At 39.8% G+C, this 22,850-nt stretch overlaps 1 protein-coding gene across 1 annotated transcript in view; it reads right to left on the bottom strand.

The window, feature by feature from the left end:
• LOC108887872 (E3 SUMO-protein ligase PIAS1) overlaps positions 1-22,024 on the bottom strand; it is a 55,366-nt gene extending 33,342 nt beyond the window's left edge. Inside the window, exon 1 of the mRNA XM_018683532.1 lies at positions 21,974-22,024. Within this exon, the coding sequence (XP_018539048.1) occupies positions 21,974-21,997 (24 nt within the window). The 5' untranslated portion in view covers positions 21,998-22,024. The remainder of the gene's footprint in view (positions 1-21,973) is intronic.
• Between the last annotated feature and the right edge of the window lie 826 nt (positions 22,025-22,850).

The following is a 22,850-nucleotide window of genomic DNA, read 5'->3' as shown; positions in this document are numbered from 1 at the left end:
TGTTTACACACCAAACACTGCATCTTGTGTACAGCTGCCACATATGCATAGCCATGCACACACACAGTTGTGTCTCCATCACTTAAGGGGACATGACATTGGCTTACATTTCCTGGAGACTTTGGCTTCATTCACACAGACATTTGCCCTGCGTTAAATCCACGTGAGGGGCTGTGTTGGCGGGAGCCTGTTGTTTCATTCGCCTACCAAGGTGGTGGGACAATGAAGTATGATTCCATAAGTCCAGTCGGAGGAACAGATTTATGTGTTTTAACAGCTTTTTTAGACACCAAAACACAGCACAGTGGTTTGTGGTTCCTCACAGACAGGATTTTACAACTCTGGAAAGTTATCACAACAGCTGATGACTGTTGTGACAACTTGAAGTAAACAGCAGAAATACAACGTTCACCACACAATATGCACTTGCATGTATGTGACTGGCCAGTGCTTGATGTTATGCTACGCTGCCGAAAAAGCTTAACCAGATTAAGCTTTTTTTTCCCCCACAATGCGGCATAATTTGTGATGACCCCATTTGATACCTCCTCACCTGCATTAGCACCACAACCCTAACCACTACTTGCCTGACACTTACCCTAACCTTCTTCTTGCCCCCAAAAACAAAGTCAAATCCCCATAATGTGACCATGTTAACAGATATATGTCTTCCACAACATGAGTAATACAAGTAAACACACACGCACATAGGTATTAACAAGTGTATAAAATCCAGACGTAATTACCAGTCAGGACACAGACATGTCCTTGTCCTTTGGCACTAGAGACATATGGTAAAGGCAGATTCGGGGGGTGGGGGGGTAGGGAGGTGGACACCCATATGTGAATGTAATTCTGATGACTTCAGTCTGAACCACACCGCAGTTATAAAAACACATCAGTCAAACACAGATGGTTCCTACAGCAGGACGACGAAGCTCAATCACAGGTGCAGCATGAAGGCAGCAGCTGCCTGTTTATGGATCCCCAACATTTAAAGATATTTTCTAATAGAATAACAATGTTGATAATTCAGTATTTTTCTGTTTAGTATCCCTGGACTTGAACAGCACACAGGGACGCAAACAATAACACACACACACACACACACACACATACACACACACACACAGAGTGCAGTGTATTGGTTTTGGCCAAGGAACTCTCCTGTTGGCGACATAAATGACCAGTTCCATGAAATATGCATGTGGAAGAGAAGAGGGGGATGTGAAAAAATGATGACACCGACTGCCCATCATTTCTCACACACACATGCACACACACACACCTTAACACAAACACAAACACACATGCCAACACCCCCACCCACCCACTCTCTCTCACAAAGCAAACACTCACAAAAGAGAGACAAACACACACAAGCACAAACCCTGGCTCACACAAAAACACACACACACACACACCATACTGCGGATGTGTAGCATTCCTCTGGCTTCACCAAAAAAAAAGAGGGAAAACAAATAGAGGAGAGAAAACAGTGGAGCGGGTGGTGTTGGAGGAGAAATGGATGAACAGCTCACTGCTCTCACTATCTCCTCTGTCCTCCCCTCCATCAGTCAATCATTCTCCACACCCCGGACAGGTGGCCCCCAGACTCCTCCATCTTCCCTGGTCAACAACCATTGAATAAAAGGTTGTTCCCAGCTTTTGTTTGCAGAGTGATTTATTTGGCAGGACATGTATTTTTTTTTCACCCTAAAATTTACTGTCTACGACCAGAATATGGGAATCTACGGCACCAGATCAGATCAGAGAGGAAGGCGCTGTTCTTCAAACATGAAGAGACAGAGCTAAACCTTTTGGAGTTCCTTGCAGCAGAAGACGACAAACAAGTCAAAGACGGATTGGACAAAAATACAAATTCATGTTCTGTCGGCTTCAGAGAGATGAAAGACAATTAAGTGAACAACATGGAACAAATGAATTGCTGACCAATCACAGTGTGATGTGAGTGTGAATGTCGTACTGCTGGTTTCGAAAAGTTACAGACATAGGCTGCCCCTTAGCAATCTCAGGGTTATTATTCATCTTGAGCCAATTAAACTAGCCTACCTTTTACTGCAGGTGTAATCATTCAATCATGATTGGACGAAAATAATCACATGACATACTTTGACATAGCTGGAGGACAAGAAAAACTACTACTTGTCCTAACTTGAAACAGAACAATAACTTTGTGATGTACATGTGTTGTAACTGTGAAATAAAAAATGAGTTTGTGTCTTCTCATATTGTCAACTAATTAATTAGTTGACAAACTAATTAATGAGTTGGCTACCATGAAATTAGTCACTAACTACTATGATAATTGCTTACCTGTTCAGGCAAAAACTGCCAAACAGTTTCTGATTTCAGCTTCTACAGTCTGAGAATTTCTGCTTTTCTATGTTTTATATCATTAGAAACTAAATATAGTTGAGTTTTGTGCTGTTGGTCAGACATAACAAGCTAATTTCAAGATGTCACCTTGGATTTAACAGATTAATCAGTTATTTGCAGCACTTATTTGCTAATTAATTTGGCTACAATATGCAGTTGTGCTACTACAACAAATCCTCCTGTACTTACAATGAAGCAGTGTCCTGATGAGACAACTGACCTGAATTACTGGTTGGTTCAGTCGTGACGCTGATTAAAGCCACTGATGGCAGATGTTGCTCACTGATCTCCTGAAGACAGCACGGTGAAAATAATTTCAACATCATAAGTTAGAACTTACAGTTTTGCTCAATTCTGAAAACACAAAAAATCAGCATCACACCATCGGAGCTCAGACTGCACTGAAAAGCCCAGTTTCAACAAAAGCCTCACTGTGTGAGAATGTGCTCCATTGTATTGTTTTACTGAAACAACTTGACATGTAGGTGCAAAGGGAAGCTGCAACAAAGGAAGGAGGGTGAAAAGAGGGAGAGAGGATACAGCACAAAGAGAATAGCTAGTGGGAACAGTGGAGTTCTTACACACAAACACACACAGCATGCAGACCAGTGTGGCTTTTTGTAAGCCAAGGCAGAAATTTTAGCCTTAAATTTACCATCCTGAGACACTTTACGCCAATAAAAGTATATTTAAATGTGACAATTTTTGTCCATGAGAACAGATGAGGATTCACTGTGTCCACCGCAGTGATATTCTCGTCAGAATGGAAAGGCCCCAAAAACAACATTTTCATCAACACATGGTGCTAAAACTGAAAACCACAAAAACCCAGAACGATCAAATTGCTTCAGGCAAGTAAACCACTGCACCAAAACTCATTTTGAAAAAACAGAGAGAGAGAGAAAGAAAAAAGAAATACCAAAACTGTGCAAAGAAATGTCGCTTCACATTTTACTGTTGTCATTTAGGAAGAAGCTACATCCTGACAGAGGTGGACAACATAACTGGACAACATCCTCTAACCCTAATGCATTTGCATGATTGGAAAGTAAATTTTTGCACATGCACGTTTATCACCACAAATTTAAAGACTCATAGACATAGGATATATGTCAAATCTTTAAAATGACGATGCCTCTTTAACTCTTCAACTTCAGTAACCACGGTAGAACCCTTTGGGTTTGGTAGTGCTAATTCAGGTGTGTCTTTGTGCTGGACTCAGTCTTGACACAAACTTCACAAGTTGTTTGAAAGCTCTAAACCCCCTGATTCTATCTGTGCACAGCAGTTTAGGATCCCTATATCACTGCAGCAGCTATTTACACAGAGTTCGTTCAGACTTGTGGATTTGGCTCCAATTATTTTCCAACAAAAAAGGTACTACTACCAGTCTTACAGCCAACGAAATAGACAAGGCAAAAAATGTTTCTACCATGTTTGTACCTCTGTAACTTAGGTTCAGTGTCTCTTATAATAATTCTGACTTTTTGGATGTAAAAGTTAAGGAGTTACCTTTCAGAGGAGCTCATGGTTATGACTGTAATCAAAAGTGTTGAAGCATCTTGTGTTTCAGCAGCACTGTCTCTAATTCACAGCCCTGGAAATAAATGAATCTCAATTTACTTCAATTAATTCAATTAAAACCAAGAAAGAGACAGACAGAGAAACAATTACTACTCCTGCCATCTCAAGGCTCAGGCCCTTTTTTTACATTTATTCATGGCCTTTTTCAATGCAGGAATTTTTCAGGTAAACTTTTGGGGAACTCTGGAATGTTGTCTACTTTTCAACCGCGGGAATCAAGTTCCAGTTTTGGTTCCTGGGCCGCAGTTTTTCCCCCCTCCAAAAATTCCCTGCTGATGTAGTACTTCCTGATGGTGCGGGCACTCTCCAGGTGGAGGTTGTGGCGCTGAATATTGCTGAGAAGTCAAACACAAACCTCAAAACCACTGTAACTGATTTTTTTAAAAAAGGTTTTACAATTGTTACCCCTAAAGAAACTACGGTCATGGATTTGATAAGGGATGCTCACTCCACCTGGACTGTCAGGCCTGAACTAGGTTTTTAGACTTTTCTGACATTTTTCCTTCACTGCTTGACTGAAGACTTACCTATGTAAATGTAAATGTGGTTACCTTAAGATGGATTATTCTATTGTAAACTGAATTTCTGAAAATATGCTAAATATACAAGTAACAAAGGTATGAAGGTATTAATTTTTGTAACCATGCTACCTGCAGGTGAAATGACATGGCACAAAGTGGAGCAGGTGGCCCCATCAACTCTGTGCAGCTGTGAAGGCATGACAGCTCCAAATGTTGGATTTTGACCAAAAGTCAACACAGCCAATCTTTCCAAAACGTTTTGAGCAAGAACAGATGGAACAGGATCAAAATAAAACTCCTGTTCATCTCCACTGGCAGAGCAGTAAACAGGAAAATGTACGGCGCTCTCAGTAAAGCATCGCTTCTCACAAAGACAAAAAACACACTGACATGATCTTTAAATGCATCTGGTCAGCCCCATAGTGACAACTACCTAGCACACAAGTAATTCATAAAAGTCCTATCAAAGCTCTGTTTTAGCTGTTCTCAGCTTTTTGGTTGCAGTTCTGTCTCATGTTTGTGGAGAAATGTTCCTTTTTCTTTTGAAAACATAACTAAGACTTGAGAAAACAAATGTTGGGCCACTGGATGCACTGGCATGTGGTCACTTACAAATTCTAACGGCAAAAATGTTCTAAAAGATAGATTCCCATCTCATTGTAGGGTTTGCCCTCAAAGCTGGGCAGACACTGTGCTTTTTATTAATCTTGTACAATGTGTTAACTCACACTACTCTTGTAAAATTTCCCCATTGTGGGACTAATAAAGGATTATCTTATCTTATCTTATCTGAAGTCGCACTGTTGACGCTAATAGTTTTATCTATTATGAATATAGATACCAAATCATTAGTTTTGTGTACGGTTACACCCCTAACAAATAACCAATATATTTGCTTTCTCATAGTCTGTTCCTGATTTCATCCATTTTTGGAAAATTGGATATCTATGTTTCCAAGACCACATCCACATGAAGCCAGAAAATCTGAAGATGCATGTTTTTCTCTCTGTTTTAGCCTCATGTCTCTTGTTAATCCAACACAGAGCTTTTCAAAAAAAAAAAAAAAGAGACTGCTCAGAAATGGTAAGAGTTGTGTGGCATTAAAGTTAGGGAACCTCTCTGTTAAATATCAACAATGCCAATCACAGGTTGCACCTCTGTAGTGTGATCAAGTCACTATTTTATACCGATGCAGTTGTTTAACAATAGAAAACCAGGAGGAGGAGGGGAAAGAATGGAGATTTAACAAGCTTAGACCCAGCCGAGTAACCAGGCTGTGTCTATCCCTCTCTTCATCTGATCTGTCTGTGATGCAGTTTCTGACCGAAAGAGAAAGAGGAAGAAGAGACATTTAGCAGCATCCTGTTGTTTTTGTGTTTCAGGGTAAACAAAGACCTTTACAAAAACAGAGTGTGGAGGAACTGCTAAACGGCTTTTATATAATTAACCAGTTTACTGTGGACGCTGTCTGTTCACTTCGAGCTTGACTAAAATGATGGTGACTACAGTCTTGTCCCTTCCAATGTGTCACCGAGTTCACAGAGTTAAATTTAAGACTTTTTAAGCCCCTCTGAGGGCTTTTTTGTGGAAACTGAATTCAATGCTTTTAAAGAATTTTCAAGACCTGCAGATACCCTGTATATTCCTGTCAGACTGGGGAGCGGTGTGCAGGGTAATAATTTTCTATGTCCAGAGCTGGTGAGCGTGATGGATGGAGGAATGAGATGATGGGGTATGGGGTATGGGGGATGGGGAGAGAGAGAGAGAGAGGGAGAGCAGCTGAGCCTCCAGACCAAATGAAATTCTCCACAGCTCCAGTGAAAACACAGGAGGGAGGAGGAGGGAGGATGAGGGAGGATGGGAGGGGGGGGCAGCTTAGATGGGCACATTATCAAGATGATTTCTGTACTGGTCAAGCTGCTAACACTGCACTGTTGGAAACTTTTTACTATGAAAAAATAAATAGTGCTAAGCACTTTATAATTTATACAACATATTTTCTAAATAAGTAAAAGCACATCCAAGCTGATAAAGCATTCGATGGTGACAGACACTGGGAGAAACTAGACACACAGCCATTTTCTATCTTTATGTTACGACCATCAGGATGATAAAAAACAGTTTTAGAGAGGTGTCATTATTGTAAATTAGATATCCACAGGCCTAACCTACTGCTGCTATGGAGAATAAACAAGTCAGCGGCACAAATCAGAGCTGTAACAAATTCAGAATGGTTTGTCACTGTAGCTGGGAAGAAAACATCTCACTGCAGCTGCCAAAATCATCAAACCAAAACTGATCCAGAATCTGAAACCAAACTGACTGAAACTGCTGGCTTTTTTGTTTACTCTCCCCAGTCTTTTCTGAACTGTTTGTTTGAAGATCTCATTTGATGCAATAACGCATAATGACTAAGTGAACATTTTTAAGATTTTTGCAAATTTATTGAAAACAAAGGTGAGAGAAACCTCATTTACAGAGAGTCTTCAGACCCTTTGGCAGCAATTACAGTTAAGAGTCTTCTTGGACAAGTCTCTACAAGCTTTGCACACCTGGATCTGGGCAGTTCATCCCATTCCTCCCTGCAGATCCTTTGAAGCTCCGTCAGATTAAATGATAAGCGTGTACCAGCTGCCATCGTCATCTCTCTACAGATGTTATATGGGGTTTAAACTTGGGCTTTGACTGGGCCAAGTCTCTGACTGTCCTAAGGCCACTCAGACATTTCCTGGCTGCAAGGTCATCAAAGGTGAACTGTCACCCCTGTCTCCCGAGCACTCTTCTTCAAGGACCTCTCTGCGCTTAGCTGCATGCTAATGCTATTAGCCAGGTGATAAGCAGTGCCTGGTTTTCATCAGACAAAGTGTTTGGGGTTCTGCCCAAAGGGTTCGATTTTTGACTCAACCAACCATAAAATATTTTTCCTCATGCTTTCAGAGAGTCCTTTAAATGCCATCTGCCATCTTCAGACCTAATTGATGGAGAGCTGCTGAGATGGTCATCCTTCTGGCAGGTACTCCCATCTCTGAGGAGGACGTCTGAAGCTCTGTTGGGTTTCTGTCCAAGCCCTTCCTGCTGGTTATTCAGTGGAGCTACATGGCCAGTCCTGGTGCTTCTAACATCTTCCATTTCACAGTTATTGGGGCCACTGTATTCCTAGGACCACTCAAAGCTTTAGAAAAGGTGTTACACCCTTGTCCTGATCCATGCCTCATTACATTAAAATTATCATTTATCACAGTGGTCAACCTGAGTGTGGGACCTTTCTAAACTATGAGCAATCAATTCAATTTGCAGCAGATGGACTCCAATCGAGTTCTAGACACGTCTCAAGGATAATTAAAGCAAACATGATGCACCTGACCACAGTTTGGGATTGCTACAGCAAAGCAGAAAAAGCTGCTGATTCTTATATTTGAGAAGCTGGAAGCAGAGAATGATTAATTGTAGCAGCTCTAGTCCATACAAAGTGTTTAGCATCCACTTGCTGCTAGCACCACACGCAACAGCATTATAAGATTAGTAATTGAAGGTTTTTTTGTTTTATTTTTTGTTTTGTTTTTACTAAAATGCATCTTGGGAGTTGTGGTTAAGCCTCTCTTTTTACTTTTTAAATCAAGAACCAGATATATTCTAACACAGTTCCTCATATTTTGTACTGATGGTTCAACTGGGAGTTTCATGTCCACTCCAAATGTCAGTAATCCAACATCGTCTTTGCAAAATATTCATCAGACTTTTACTCCAGGACACCTGAAATAACACCTCCCACTTCACAACTCTATTACAGTAATTTTAAATTCTAAAAACAGAGCACTAAGCTAAATATAGCTTGTTTCCATTCCTATGTGTTATCAGGCACAGGGAGACAGAGACAGAGAGATTCAGAGTGACACTACTGCATCTGTCAGAGGCTTAGATGTTATTAAAACACCCATATGCACACACAGATTACTGAAACATGCAAACCAACTCCTGCAGGCTCGGTCTCTCACATTCTCACAAACACTCACACACACGCACCCCAAATGACCCTAACCTCTACCGTAAACACACACCTGTTAGCGTTGCTGTGTTACAGCTCAGAGCAGTCGACTGCAGTGGAACCATAATGAAAGGAAACAGGCAGCACGGAGGCCTGTTTGATGAGGAGGGACAGGTTGGAACTGGCTAGTGGCCGAGCCGCCCTCAATGGACTATTTTATCTGTCAGGAGAAACGCAGGCCCGCACAACTGCAAAGTGCGTCTAGTTTCTCAGAAAGGATACTACTCTCACTTTCACTTCTGTTAGGATTTATTTTTCAGTATTCATCTTATTTCCCTTGTTATTTTAGGGACAGTATACAGGTTTCATTATTTTTCTGCTGTTGTTTATTATTTTCTGTTCTTTTTTTTTTACCCCTTTTTTGAGCTAAGTAGTTTATTGGCTTTTTTATTTTTCCACATCACCTGAAAAGGTTTCTGGCTAGAGCTCAAACAATATGCTGGCTCTGCAAATATAACTTACTGAGCATTTTATTAGGAACACCTGTACACCTGCTTATTCATGCAATTATCCAATCAGCCAATCACGTGGCAGAACTGCAGTGAAAAAAGCTGTGCAAATACAGGTCAGGAGCTTAAGTTAATGTTCACTTCAAACGTCAGAATGGGGGGGAAAAAAGTGATCTCAGTGACCTTGACTGTGGCATGATCGTTGGTCCCAAACGGGCTGGTTTGAGTATTTCTGAAACTGCTGATCTTGTGGGATTTTTTAAAATGCACAACAGTCTCTAGAGTTTACTCAGAATGGTGCAAAAAACAAAAAAAAACAACCAGGGAGTAGCAGCCTCTCGGATGGAAACGCCTTGTTGTTGAGAGAGGTCAGAGGAGAGTGGCCAGACTAGTTGGAGCTGACAGAGAGGCTATGGTAAGGCAGATAACCACTCTTTACAACTGTAGTGAGCAGAAAAGCATCTCCATGCACATCTACAACAGCAGAAGACCAGGTCAGGTTCCACTCCTGTCAGCCAAGAACAGAAATCTGAATCTGCAGAGGGCACAGCTTCACCAAAACTGGCCAGCTGAACACTGACAATGAGTTGTGTGAACTTCAGTGGACTGTAAGTGTGCAGATGACAAATCTGCAGAAATTATGTGATACAATCATGTCATGTCAGAAAATGGAGAAAAACAACAATTTCCCAAAACCCAAGTTGACATATTCAAATGCTGCGGTTTGTGCCACCGACAGAGATATAGAGATATTAAGTTTACTATCACAGAAGATATTTACACTATGGTAATTCTTCCTAAATAATGACTCAAAACAATTAACTGGACACCAAAGTTGGTGCTGGTAATTTTTTTTTTTAGATTTTGTTAATCTAATCAATTCATTGGGTAACTGTTGCAGGTCTTATTAAAACAGACCTATATGTCAGTAAGAAACAGCAGTACATTAATATCAAATATACATATTAAAAAAATTATTTTAAATATTTGAATCCCATTTTAAAAAAAGATTAAATATATTTTTTTTTGTACATGTGCTGTTGCTTACAGTTGTTATTAAGCCAGCCTATACAACTATCCTGAAACTGAAGCAGCTAAATGCAATCCAGCCATCATTTATTTTGTTTACACCTGTGCTTTTCTGGTGTGAAATGAACCATATCATTTTTCTATTATTCATCTTAAATTTAATCTCACACAATCTGCTTTAAAATTTTAAAGGGGGAAATTACCAGAAACTAACGCAAACAGGAAATTCACGTATGTACAATATACACACACACACAAATGATAACACGGTTATCATGAGAGGTGCTTCAGTTCAACTGAGCACACACGCAGAGGACAGTTGCAAAGACAAAGTGCATGCATGCCACAGATCTGGCACACAAAGAGTTAGCATGCAAAGGACAACATGTTCACACACACACAACACAAGAGATCATTCACCTCGCAGAGATTGCATGGCTGGTGGTGTATGTGCAGAACCTCAAATGTACCATTCAGTCACATGAGCATCAAATGGTTTACACACAATGACAATCTCCTACATGTGAATAAACCTGCAAAGAAGCTAAAAACCTTCCTTTTCACAGGCCTGAGAGAGATCATGGATGAATAGATTTTGGATAATGATAATGAACTCCACTTTTGCTTAAAAAAATCCTTGGTTGCAAGATTGAAATGGCCTCGTACAAATTTAGCCCGCATATGGAGATAAATTAAGGCTAGCTTATTTCCCACTGCCTGAGGTGACACAGTACACCATAAATATTTTCTTCCACTGATGACGACACTGAACAGTAACGTGGTGAAAAAGGAGTCTCTAGACCACACCTTGGTTATGACAACTTGCAGCTTTCACCAATTTCATCATTTTACATTTTTTTCAACCTTCACAGATTAGTCAGAAAGTGTTGACAGTCATCTTAAAGTGCGGTGAAACCTCCATGTTTCCATCACTGTGTTTCCTGATATGAGGATGCTGATTTTTTTATAGGGCTAAAATTGTAATTAGTTATCTACAACACTCAAACTGTAACTCCATGAGACGGTTTCTGGTATTTTTCAACTATAAACAATATTTTCTTTGTATATGTTGTAGGTTCAGATGTAGGAATGAGTATAGTTTAAATTTTCTGACATTAGTGTACTACACCTGAGTGAAGCAACCACTACAAAAACATTTAGCAGTTCCTTTATTTGTGGAATATAAACACATTTTCTTCATTTACAAAACTTAGCCTCAGATCAACACTGATTGTCTGATTGGATTCCAGCTTGTACTTGGCAGTTTTCACTGCTCTGTAATTGATAGCATAAAAGTATCAAGTATGATACCAAGCCCCTATTCATAAATTTTGATCAATAAGTGCTCTCCAGTAAACCCAAAATAGTAAAAATGGAGTCCAGTTTTAGGTTTTTATCAGGATTTTGTCTTATTGGTCTGTGTTAGAAACAAGTAACTTGGTCATGGACACATACAAGAAAATCGCTGAACTGTTTCTCTCCTGCTCTCTCCTCAGTATGTTTTGGGGTAAATGACACATCACCTGTGCCACAGTGTCAGACTGACTAGGGTACAGTAAAAGTCAAAATCATCTGCCAGTGTCCCCGTGAGGCTATGCTGACCATTACACCTAACAAGACCAAAGTAGCGGCTTTAAACACCCAGCACATTTTCCCTTTGAGCTCCACACGTTTGCTGGCAGAGCTAAAAAAATCTACTGCACTTTACTTGGTTTTGAGGAGGTGAACAGTAATGCAGTTCTTTTGAGTCCCAAGAGACTAGGAGATGGTGAAGCTAATAATGTTGTGCTGAGCAGTTTCTGCAAAGGTTCTGCAGGATGTGTGCATTTGTGTGTGGGTGTGTGGAGGTTGTGTAGGCGGATGGGATGGGGGGTGGGGGGAGCATGCACACTACCTGGCCATTATATAAAGCTCCCACTCTCAGCTAGAGGGCTCTGTACTGAGTGCCAGCTCCCTCCCCATCCTCCACCCCTCTCTGTCCTCCCATCCCCCCTCCTCTTAGCCTTCCAGCTTCTCTGACTCAGGCTTAACTCTGAAATACCTCCGCCCGTTGTTCTCTCCCTCCTGCCTCTGTGGTATCAGAAGCACAGTGCGTATTGTGGATCAAACAAAAGACTGAGTTTGGGACAAAAATATGGATCCGGCCATTCCTCCCCCAAGCAGGATCAGCTCACACAGCCCAGCTGGACTGAGCTCTGAATGATTTCTCTTTTAATCATTAGTATGTTAAATGCTGTGCCACCGCACCTGAGGATACAGAGCTCTAGTCCCAGCTTGCCACAAGCAGACAGTATATTTGAAACCCGTCTCTTTCAGGGATGAATGGCACAAAGTTGTGACAACATGGGGGGGTTTGTAATCTGGTGCCAAAGCAGTGCAGGTACCTGCTGCTTGCAGCGACCAAACAACACAGTTCTGCCGCCACACATGAGGACAAAGACAGTTGGCAGGAAAACTCAGACAAAGAAGTGCGATGGTAACTGAGCGGAGGCAAAACATCATTTAGATTGCCAAAAACCTCACTCCTGTGTTGAAGAAAGGAAGGAACGGAAGCTAAAAGGTTGAGAAGGACGACATTAGACACCAAAATCCCGCTGCACTGTTCTGGTGAGAAAATGAATGAGTGGGTTGGCACTGGTAGGCTGCACTCGCCCTCTGCTCCCTTTAATTCCTGGAGACTTGGTGGAGGTCGGCAGACACAGAGATGAAGGGGAATAGTAGAGGCAGTGGCTTGAGACTGCAGGCTGTGCAGCAAACATGTTGCTGGTAGAGCAGAGAACACAGATGACTTTTATCATTAGAGTGGCCTCTCTGATGTTGGGCTACATCTCAGCACTGCCTGGGAACTGCAGCTGCGTTACCATGGTCTCGTCCTGAGCTTCATTCAGAGAAACAAGGCAGCCGAGGTACACCAGGCTGGTCTGTGCTGAATGAAGTCTCCCGATTCAATTTCTGCTTCACTCCACATCTCACTACAGCTGCATGATGGGAAAAATGTGCTGCAGTTTGTTTTTGCCGAAATTATGATACACAGTGCAGAGAAAGCTATGAACAAAAACACACATCACACCTCACTGCTTTGTTTAGTGGCTTTCCCCATGTTGTTAAATTAAAATTACAGTCTCTTTTACCTTTCTTGTTTTCTACTGGTGCCTGTTGTCATTTTACTGGGGATGGCTACAAACCCATCAAATCTGATACTTGGTTAGGTCTGGTTCTGAGTTAAATTTAAAACGTTTTAATCCCCAATGACCTGCAGAGTCATGATTTAAGTCACATTTGAAAATATCAAATTATTAAAAACCATAATAAATTATTATTAGTAGTTATTATATTTTTTAATTACCTGATTTATTGTACTGTCTATGTTGGCACTGTCACCTTAACAAGCATGTTATAATAATGCACTATGCTTCACACTTCACACTCATCATTGTTCTGTGTATCACATGGTAGTTGTTCTGAATTCTGTTTTGTGTTCTTGTGACTGTTTTTTGTTCTCAGGTCTCTCTTGGACTAGAGATCTTAATTTTGATGAGACTGCCCGATTAAATGAATATTAGATTTAAAAAGTTGAATATGAAGATGAGCTCAATATTTTGCCTACTCTATTTATTGATATTTGATTGTTAGGTATGTTACAAAAGCTCAGTACCTTTTCTTTTGACATTACAGTGTTGGTCTGATTAGTAACAAACTGTGTAGCAGGTGACAGGCTGCTGCAGAGCCTGCGACAGTTTCACCACCTCTACTGAAAATTATAAAAGTCATTCCTGGAAATACTTTGCCTCTGAGACAATAATGATTGACTGAAATGGTGTTTCAACATGATGGTACATTTTGGGTAATAGAACTGCAAAGAAATGGAGATCTGACATCAGTCAACGTGATGCAGCAATGTACAGTAAATGGCGACGTATCTACACTCAACCTGTATTTGCATGACTTCCACTGGCACATTCATGTCCGGTTCCCATTTAAGTGGTTAGTTTATCATGTCTCATCTGCTTATCACTAGTGCACCCTGTCATTTTATATTATTATCTACACCAAGTGGCCACTTTATACAGGCACAGCTGCAATCTAATGTATACAACTGCTCTGCCATAAAGTCTATTTATATGATGCAGTTTTGCAGATACTGTCATAAAAGCATGAATTAAATCATATGCTCCAGCACTGAGGTCATAGTGATGGTGTTGTACTGGACTGCATTATATTCAGAGGTGTTTCTAATATTCTGTCCCCCCCTGTGGTGGTGAACTATAATTTAGAAACAACCAGAAACAACAAGACATCACTAATAGACATACAACTGAATTAACACATTTCTGAAAATGTCAACAAAAACTAAACTTTATGAGCTTTGTAAAGACAGATGCTTCAGCAAAGCATTTGCACAGCGTTGCATCAGATACAAGTCAATCTTATAAAGTGGCCACTGAGTGCCACTGTGTGATATCCCATCTCAATTTATGCCAATGATAAATTACATCTTGTGATATGATGTTCTGATACAGTATCCAAGCGTGAAAATATGTATAGCGTATCTGTTGCCATGTGTATGTATAAACATAAATAATTGTTTGATTATTGTCTGGACTGTGTAGTGTGTACAAATGTTTTTTGTGATAAGCTATAGCTTTGGTCAACTAAATTTCTTTTTTTGGAGTCTTTCTGTTGCATTTATTCATTACGTACATTGTTGACATCATTTTTAAATTATGTGGAAGTATCTGTATGTTTGCAGTGTGTGTACATAAGTATATGTTCTGTGTCTGCTGATCAAATATTCCTGTTTTTTTTGTTCTGATATTTTTAGTCCTGTTCTTATAACCTTAAGCCAAAATCAACTTATCATCATGACATGTTCTGCATGCTTGTTATTACTCATTATTGCTTATTATTTTATCATTAGTCATATCTTCATTTGACTGTTATTAGTTCCTCTTGCCTCACTATGACTTTAGTTGTTATTACTTAACTTATTTGGTTTGCACTAGTTTGTACTGTCTGTATTGAATCTACTGGATGCCTTTATTACCTTTGGAAAGACTTAAGTAGCTGTCTATGAATTTATCTGTATCTATTGTGACTTGACAATTAAACGCTAGTGTTGACACTGTCATTTATGGCTGGGTATTATTTGAAATATTTCCATACCAGTGCTGATTATAGGCATATTTTTCTATAAACCTTTTCTTTTTTAATCTAGCAAAACAGACCAACTACTCAAGGTTAGCAGTATTGTGAGAGACATGCTGTGTTTTGATTAATTTTGATTGGCTTGTGCAATTATTTTTGACATTTCACTGACTAAACTGATAATCAACCAACTGGCTGATGAATAAATAATAAAAATAACTATTAGTGATATCCACAGCTACTCTTTGTTTGCTTCCCTACAGAGACCTGCTGGCATTACATAGAGCTGATTACTTCCCAGAATGTGTTTATGGGACAATAAACACTCAAATGCAGAATCAATCAAACAAGGCCATGATTCCACAGGTGACACACTGGACCATCACAACATTTTCCTTTCATTTCGTCCTTCAAAGCAAACCAAACAAAGCTGTTTTCTTAAAAACGTTGAGGGATTTCTGCTCACAGCCAGCTACTTCCTAAAGAATGAGGAGTGTTTGGTGAATCGGTGTCTTAAGCTGTGGTCCCTCAGGTTACAGGTCACTGGAGAGGCTACGGCATGCGTTCACTTCTATTATTAGCAATTAACCCTTCAAGCTCACTGCTCAGGACTCAACAGAAACATCTCTACCAACCGACTTCATTCTCCCCAAGATTCAGAATCACTTCATTATCACCTGAGACAAAAGGCTGTGGGGCTGCAGGTGTCATGATATGACATTAAGCAGACAAAATAGAGGAAGCCATTTGCCAAGAAAGAAAAACACCTGAGCATATGCAAAGAACAAATGTCTTTCTTTTTATCCAATGGCGGAGCCAGATAATAAATTCAATTTTCAACTAAAAAAGGAAACCTGTGGTATGTGTATTTGTTCGTTGTATTTGTTGTACGTGTTGCTCAAAATAAGACAGCATTTCTCCTTAATCCTTGTTGTTTCCTTGTGTCTTTTACCTGTTAGAAGACAGCTGCATCTGGCCAAACAACCCAGAATACACATCTCATACAGCACCTTAAATCACTGCCATAGCGTGTGTTTACTTTATCAAGAGCCACCAGTCTGATTGACTATTTGTAAATTGGAAAATGTTTCCATACTTATTTTCACATAGTGAACAGCAACCATAAATATGAAATCTGTACTTGAAAGCAGAAGTTTCCCCTCATTAACTTGCAAATGTATGCAGCCAAGATGCCCCAAATTCTCTTCAAATTACTGTTTCTATTTGTGTAACCTGTGGTGCAGGTGCTATCAGGTGTTACTGGCCACATGATGCCTAACACAATGACTGCACCAAGGTAATGGGACGTGAAAGCTCAGGCTTGAGATTTATTGGAAAACGGCAGCTGATGTTGAAGCATGTCACACACAAAACCTCACACCACATTGCTGCAAATCATAAGTGAATTATGAGTCACAAATTACAAGAGTGACAGTATAACCAAACTTTGCACAGATGTTGCACAAAGCCTGCATGCCTCTGGTGGAGAGATTTATGAACTTCAAGGGGAGGGTCTGACAAAAACACCAGACTCCTAAATCCCGCAGAAGGATAAAGAAATATTTTGTGATGACAGGCTTTCCACAAGACGTTTTTTATTTGATTATCTCTTCTGATTCACACCAAAATCTCCCAAATATTCCACTAAAAAAGCCTTACAAATCTGCCAAGAGGGAGGCCAATGAAATGTCTGTCCTTTCTCTTCCAGTTGGAAACACACAATTGAGTTTCAAACTGCTACCTACCCATGATGTCCATCTCAAATGTGACAGGTTTCCACGGCAACAGGGCCATGTAACAAAATCACCGCAGGAGTTAAGAAAAGCTCAGCTTAAAAAGTCAATGACTAGAGACGACATGAGCTCTCACAGGACAAAATATCTGACAGTAATGGAGCTTTTAAACCCTGGTTTTGACTGGGCTGGTCATGCAGAACATATATCACGCAGCCTGAACTGACAAAGTATATTTGTTATCTCTGTATCTGGCAGCAGATTTTCAGTACTTTTCTGTCTGAGGTGTCGCTGTGAGATGCCTCTCTTATTCACCTATGAGCTCGAAAGCACACGTGAACATCTGTACATGCACACAAGCTTTAAATACACCAACCGATAAGAACAGTTATCATGCACTGGTAATTTCCACATGAATGTCTAATTCTCTTTAAACCAAAAATTAACTGCAGCGATAATGACAACAACAATAAGAGAAAATAGGTAGGTGCTGAAAGGATGTAGGGAGAGCAGAGACGAGGGCCTGTATCATTAGGGATTAACCTAGCCACAGGCTCTACAAATAGACTGTCTCCACCTATAAGCCGCCAGCGCACAGACAGTTATTTGTATTGCCAGGTTGCTGCTGCAGCGGCTCCGAAGAAGAAGAGAAGACAGTTCAAAGAAGCTGGGGCAGATTGGGATTCCTGTGAAACAAAATGCAATGCAACAAGACACATTTGGGGGCCTGGCAACATCAGAGGCTTTCACATGCACAGATTTTTGTCTGGGGCATCTGCATCACAGATTTATGCAGCAGTTCAGTAGCTATAATAATATACAGCCTGAGGCAACCAGGAAAAAAATGCAGTAATGCAAACCAATATGCAGTATATTACAGCTGACATGATAAGTCAATCAACAGAAAAATTATTCAGAAACTATTTTGATAATCGATTTATTGTTTCAAGCAAAAACGTTTCCCCAGTGCTCATCTCTAAATCATGAGGATTTGCTGCTTTTTTTTGGCAGACTGAAAATCTTTGGGTTTTGGACTGTTAAAATAAAACAAGCCATCTAAAGACGACACCTAGGGCTTTGTTACAGAGACTGTGATGGGTATTTTTCACTATTTTCTGACATTTTATTAACCAAACGATTAATAAAGAAAATGACAAGCAGATAAATGTGTAATAAAAATAATCTTTGGCTAAACTTACTGATGTTGTTCGGAGGACAAGTATTCATAATGAAACCAAAAAAATAAAGCAGGTAGGACCAAACTATCATGTTACTGAAGCTGGATGTTTTTGTAATGTTTCTGTTGTCTTAGTCATGTACCTTTCCTTTTCATTAATATTCTCTGCATCCACAGCTTCTCAGCTCTCTCTTTGTGGTGGACTGATAACTCCTGCCACACGCTGTCACTGTTCTATGTTTGCATCCAGCCCAGTGCTCGATATCACAGACACTTTAGTGCTCTCTGCCCCTTATGGCAGCTGACAAAAGCCCCACATGGTGCATAGGGACAGAAGAGACAAATTCATTCATCAAAATAACACACATCTTTATGTCAGGTGTGAAACAGCAGTTTAAAAAAATCATGCGCCACAGTTACAGGGGCGTATTTAATTATTCAATACCTCTTCCAATGTATATTCTCATAACAAAGTGCAAAGGACGGGGAGTAGATGAACATGGCTCCTATAAACATGTCTGGTTTTTTTTAGCAGTAATCCATTGTTGCAGCATCAGTATTAACTGTGTTTCTTGGCACAGTGACTCCCAAAAGTCCTGAGCTTTGCTTGCATACATTAATGCAACAAAATGTAATTAAACAGTCTATTAACACTGTTGATTGTCAAAGGTCTCAACTGCTGCCTGAAAAAGGTTGACAAGTCTTAAAACGTCTCCTTGTCCTACTCTAGAAACCTAAAAATAGTTTGTGTGAAGGTTTAAACTGGGGTTTGAGGCAAACTGACTTCAACCTAGTTCAAACATTTTCTGTTTAACTCATAAAATTCTCATCTGGACATTAAGCTTTTTCATTTGCAAGATTAACAAATGTTAAAAATGTCAAATATGAAATGATTTTTTTCACATTTTCGATCAAAGAAGAAAAAGACAAAATGAGTCTGATTTAAACCATTTTAGTTATTTGGTTTATTAAGTAACAAGAATTTGGTCCTGTTTCTGTCCTGTTTAATTATTATAAACTTAATATCTTTGGGTTTTAGACTAAAGCTGAATTTGACAGTAACCAATTTATTTTTGATAATAATGATTGATGATGAAGTAAAAAGTAAATCCCTTGTTTCAGTTTCCTAATTTTGAGGATTATTTGTGTGACAGTAAAAAAATGATTTTGGATGGTTTTTGTCAGTTGGCCCTATCTATTGGACAACACAGGCATTTGAGAATATCAGCTTGGGCTTTAAAAAATTCTAACCAGCATTCTCTACCATTTTCTGACATTTTATAGACCAAGCGATAAATTGACTATGAAAATAATCATTAGTTGCAGCTCTAGCGTTGTCCCACTTCTAGGCCACGTCTTTCCGTGTGTGGTCCAGATCACGCCTCTGTCAGTTTCTTTGCTACCTTCATTTAGTTTGTTCGTTTAGCCAGTTTTGCCCACAGGAATTCATAAGTTATAGGCTCCTGTAAAAACACTTACAGCAGGTTAGCAAGAGCCAAATCAGTCACCCGTAAATCACTGCTAAACCAAACCACAGTTGTTTGGATTCTAAACAAAAGCCTCAGGCCACTTTGTCAGTTCTGTCTACAGTGCCTAACACAGATGCTGGGACTATAAAACTGAAATAAACCATCAATGTATCTATAAAAGCTTCCTTGAATTGTACATTAGCGTAGCGTCAACACCAGGGCGTGAGTTTAACACTAACACACATGGGATAAAAGTCTTTCATGGTTGTGCAGACAAGAAATCACCACCATTTTTCATTTTAACCTCCCACAAAAATCAGCCAGATTAGGGCTACAACTGCTGATAATGTTATTGATTATTATTTTTTATCATTCAGTCGATCTAGTAACCTATGAATTCATAAAACATAACGAGGAGTACCTTTTTGTTTGATCTACATTCCAAGAACAGAGTTGAAACTTGGGCTGCAACTAATGATTATCTTTACTGTTGATTAATCTACCGATAAGTTTCTTGATTAATTGGTTTCGCTATAAAATGTCAGAAAATAGTGAAATGTACTGCTATAATTTCCTGAAGGCCAAGATGATGGATTCAGATTTCTTGTTTAAACGTCACACATAAGCACATTTATTTTAAAATGAGATATAAAGAAGAAGAACAGCATATCATCACATTTTAGAAGCTTAAACCTGCTTTAATGATAAGCTGATGATCACAGTAGTTGCAGATAAATTTTCTGTTTATCAACTAATGACAGACAATCAAACAGCACCTAGTTTTGTTAAAAGTTATTCTTTATGTGATAATAAACCAAATGTCTCTTTGGGTTTCTGACTAAACAAGGAATTTATAGATGTCAACTTGAGTTTTGGGGCATATCTATTTTTTTCCTGACACCGTGCAGATCTTGAAAATAATTTGCAGATTATTTGACAATGAAAGTGAACATCAGGTGCAGCCCTGCCCTCCAAGTATTCAACATATTACATTATTAAAATAAAAAAGAGCAGGCCAGGTTAGAGAAGGTGTGACCATCTCTCCACAAAGAACAGAATCTGTCATTAATCACAGAAATCCCATAATATCTACAGGCACTGGTAGGTTATATAGTAAGACCACATCTGGCTTTTCAAAAGCGGCAGAGGGTCTGGCTAAAAATCTGTTCATTACGCTCTGTGTAGCTGAACAGCAGCTGGCACAAAGGAGCATGTATAGATCCACAGCAACACACCGGGGAAAGGTCTAAAAATAGCCCAAGACTGTGATCAATAATTGCTACACAGTCTCCAACTCTCTGCTTTGCAAAGTTAAATTAAAATACGGCTTCAGTGTGCCTACCATGCCAACACTATGTTTACGATGCAACGGAACAGGGGGCATCAGGGTGCACATTTTTGCACCCCCACCTACTGCTCTCTTGCCTCCACCTCCCCATTAAGTCCTGTACATCCAGACCCCCTGCACTAAGATATATAATATAATATATAATATTATATAATATATAATATGCAGGAGCAGCCTCAGCTGATAGTGTACTTTTGTGGGGCGAATACTTTCACACATTTGTGTGACAAATCAAACTGCTAAAATAAATCTAGATGGATGAATCTGTAGCTCCTTAGGATATGGAGCGGTCTCGAGTCTTGTTCCTCAATGGTGCAATTATTAAACCAACTTGCAAGTAATTAATTATGTTGACCCAAATGATGTAGATTAAACCTGGGGGTCTGGGCTCTGTGACCCAGTCCTGAAAACATCAACACCTTGCTGATTTAACCTTCACATGAAGCTGCGTGTTTTTATCATGCGACTATCAACAGGTAACGTTACTTTAGCTGCAGACTCTGGACTCTGCCTCTGCTCGGACACGATGTGCTGATATCGATATCAACTTTACGATAATAATAACAATAATGATTAGAATATTGATTAACCAAGTCCGGGAGGCGCGTTTTCAAGCATGAACCAACACACATGAAGCCGCTGTCAGATTCAAACCGACTGACAGTCTGGTGCCCCGTTTGCGCGACAAACGCCCCGGAGCTAACGTTATTTCTCATGAAAATCTCAAGAAGCAAAGCGACCAGAGGCGGTAACCGCGAAGCCGTGAGGTGACCCCGCTGCCCTCAAGTTAAAACAAGATGCAGAGGATGGTTTTAAAGTGAATCCCGCCCCGCCAGCAGCGGGTGTGCTGAAGAAAACGGTCCGTTCACACAAACCAACATCAACATAAACATGCTCCTGCAAGCGCTGGCGCTGGAGGATTCAACAAAGTTCCTTCGGCGTTTGAGCGATAAAACACAAAATCTGACACCATCTCAGCCCCCGGAAGCTTAAATCACTGAGCCGCTGTGTGACTTGACAATTAAACGTTCGGCAACCGAGTAAATTTAAGATGATTTCAGGCTGCGCCTTACCTTCAGTTCCGCACTCTCCGCCATCTTGTATTTCTTTGCGCAGGCGTGGTGTGGTGTTGTCACATGACTGGGACGCGCAGAGCGTCGCGTGAACGCGCACAGAGCGGCCGTGGTGCGTTCAGGAACGAGAGGAAACAGCAGCTGCAGAGTGATGTATAATGGCACAGAAAAGAATAAGTGAATAATCGCTCACTCTTAAATTGAGGTCTACTCTCTGGGGTTTTAATGGATCTTCCATTCAAGGTCTATATTTATCAAACGGCTGAAAGTAAAAACCTTTGAAAGATAAGAGTAAAAATTATTTGCTTTTAACACCACTAACAAACCAAAGTTTGTTATGTGGGTAAAAACAAACCATAAACTAATTAACTATTGTTAATTAATCTATTTATCAAACTTCTTCTTTATCTGCTTTTTTCTTAATGTATCTACTACTTCTTAAAAATACTCATACATTTAACTGAGCTCCAGAGGTCTCTTCAGTTGGCTATAACAGTATAGTTCAAAATAAAAGAGTAGTTTTAGTCTGTTATTTGCATTTAAGCATTTGATTAGGATGTTAAACCACTCTTTTCTTTTATTTTCTGACATTTATCAGAGGTTCAAACCATGTGAGTTGCTCTCAAAAAATTATTTACATTTTGCTGTAAGTAGAAGGAAGTGATACAATAAATGTGTCCCATTATGCAAACTCAGTGAAGTTGGGACTTTGTTGCTGCTCAGAGCAATGAAAAGTTATATTTAAAATTCAAACAGCAGCATCTCATTGGAGAAACAGCACCCAGGTTACTTTGGATAAACCAAAGATCACTGTTGATAGTTCTGAGTCAAACTATTTTCTACTGGAAAAATCCCTATTAAAACTTCTACCACTGAC

Source organism: Lates calcarifer, linkage group LG2 (assembly GCF_001640805.2).
Source record: "Lates calcarifer isolate ASB-BC8 linkage group LG2, TLL_Latcal_v3, whole genome shotgun sequence".
In the NCBI taxonomy this organism is placed as follows: Eukaryota; Metazoa; Chordata; class Actinopteri; family Centropomidae; genus Lates; species Lates calcarifer.
The sequence above is the reverse complement of the archived record's forward strand: the minus strand, read 5'-3'. Positions and strand labels throughout refer to the sequence as shown.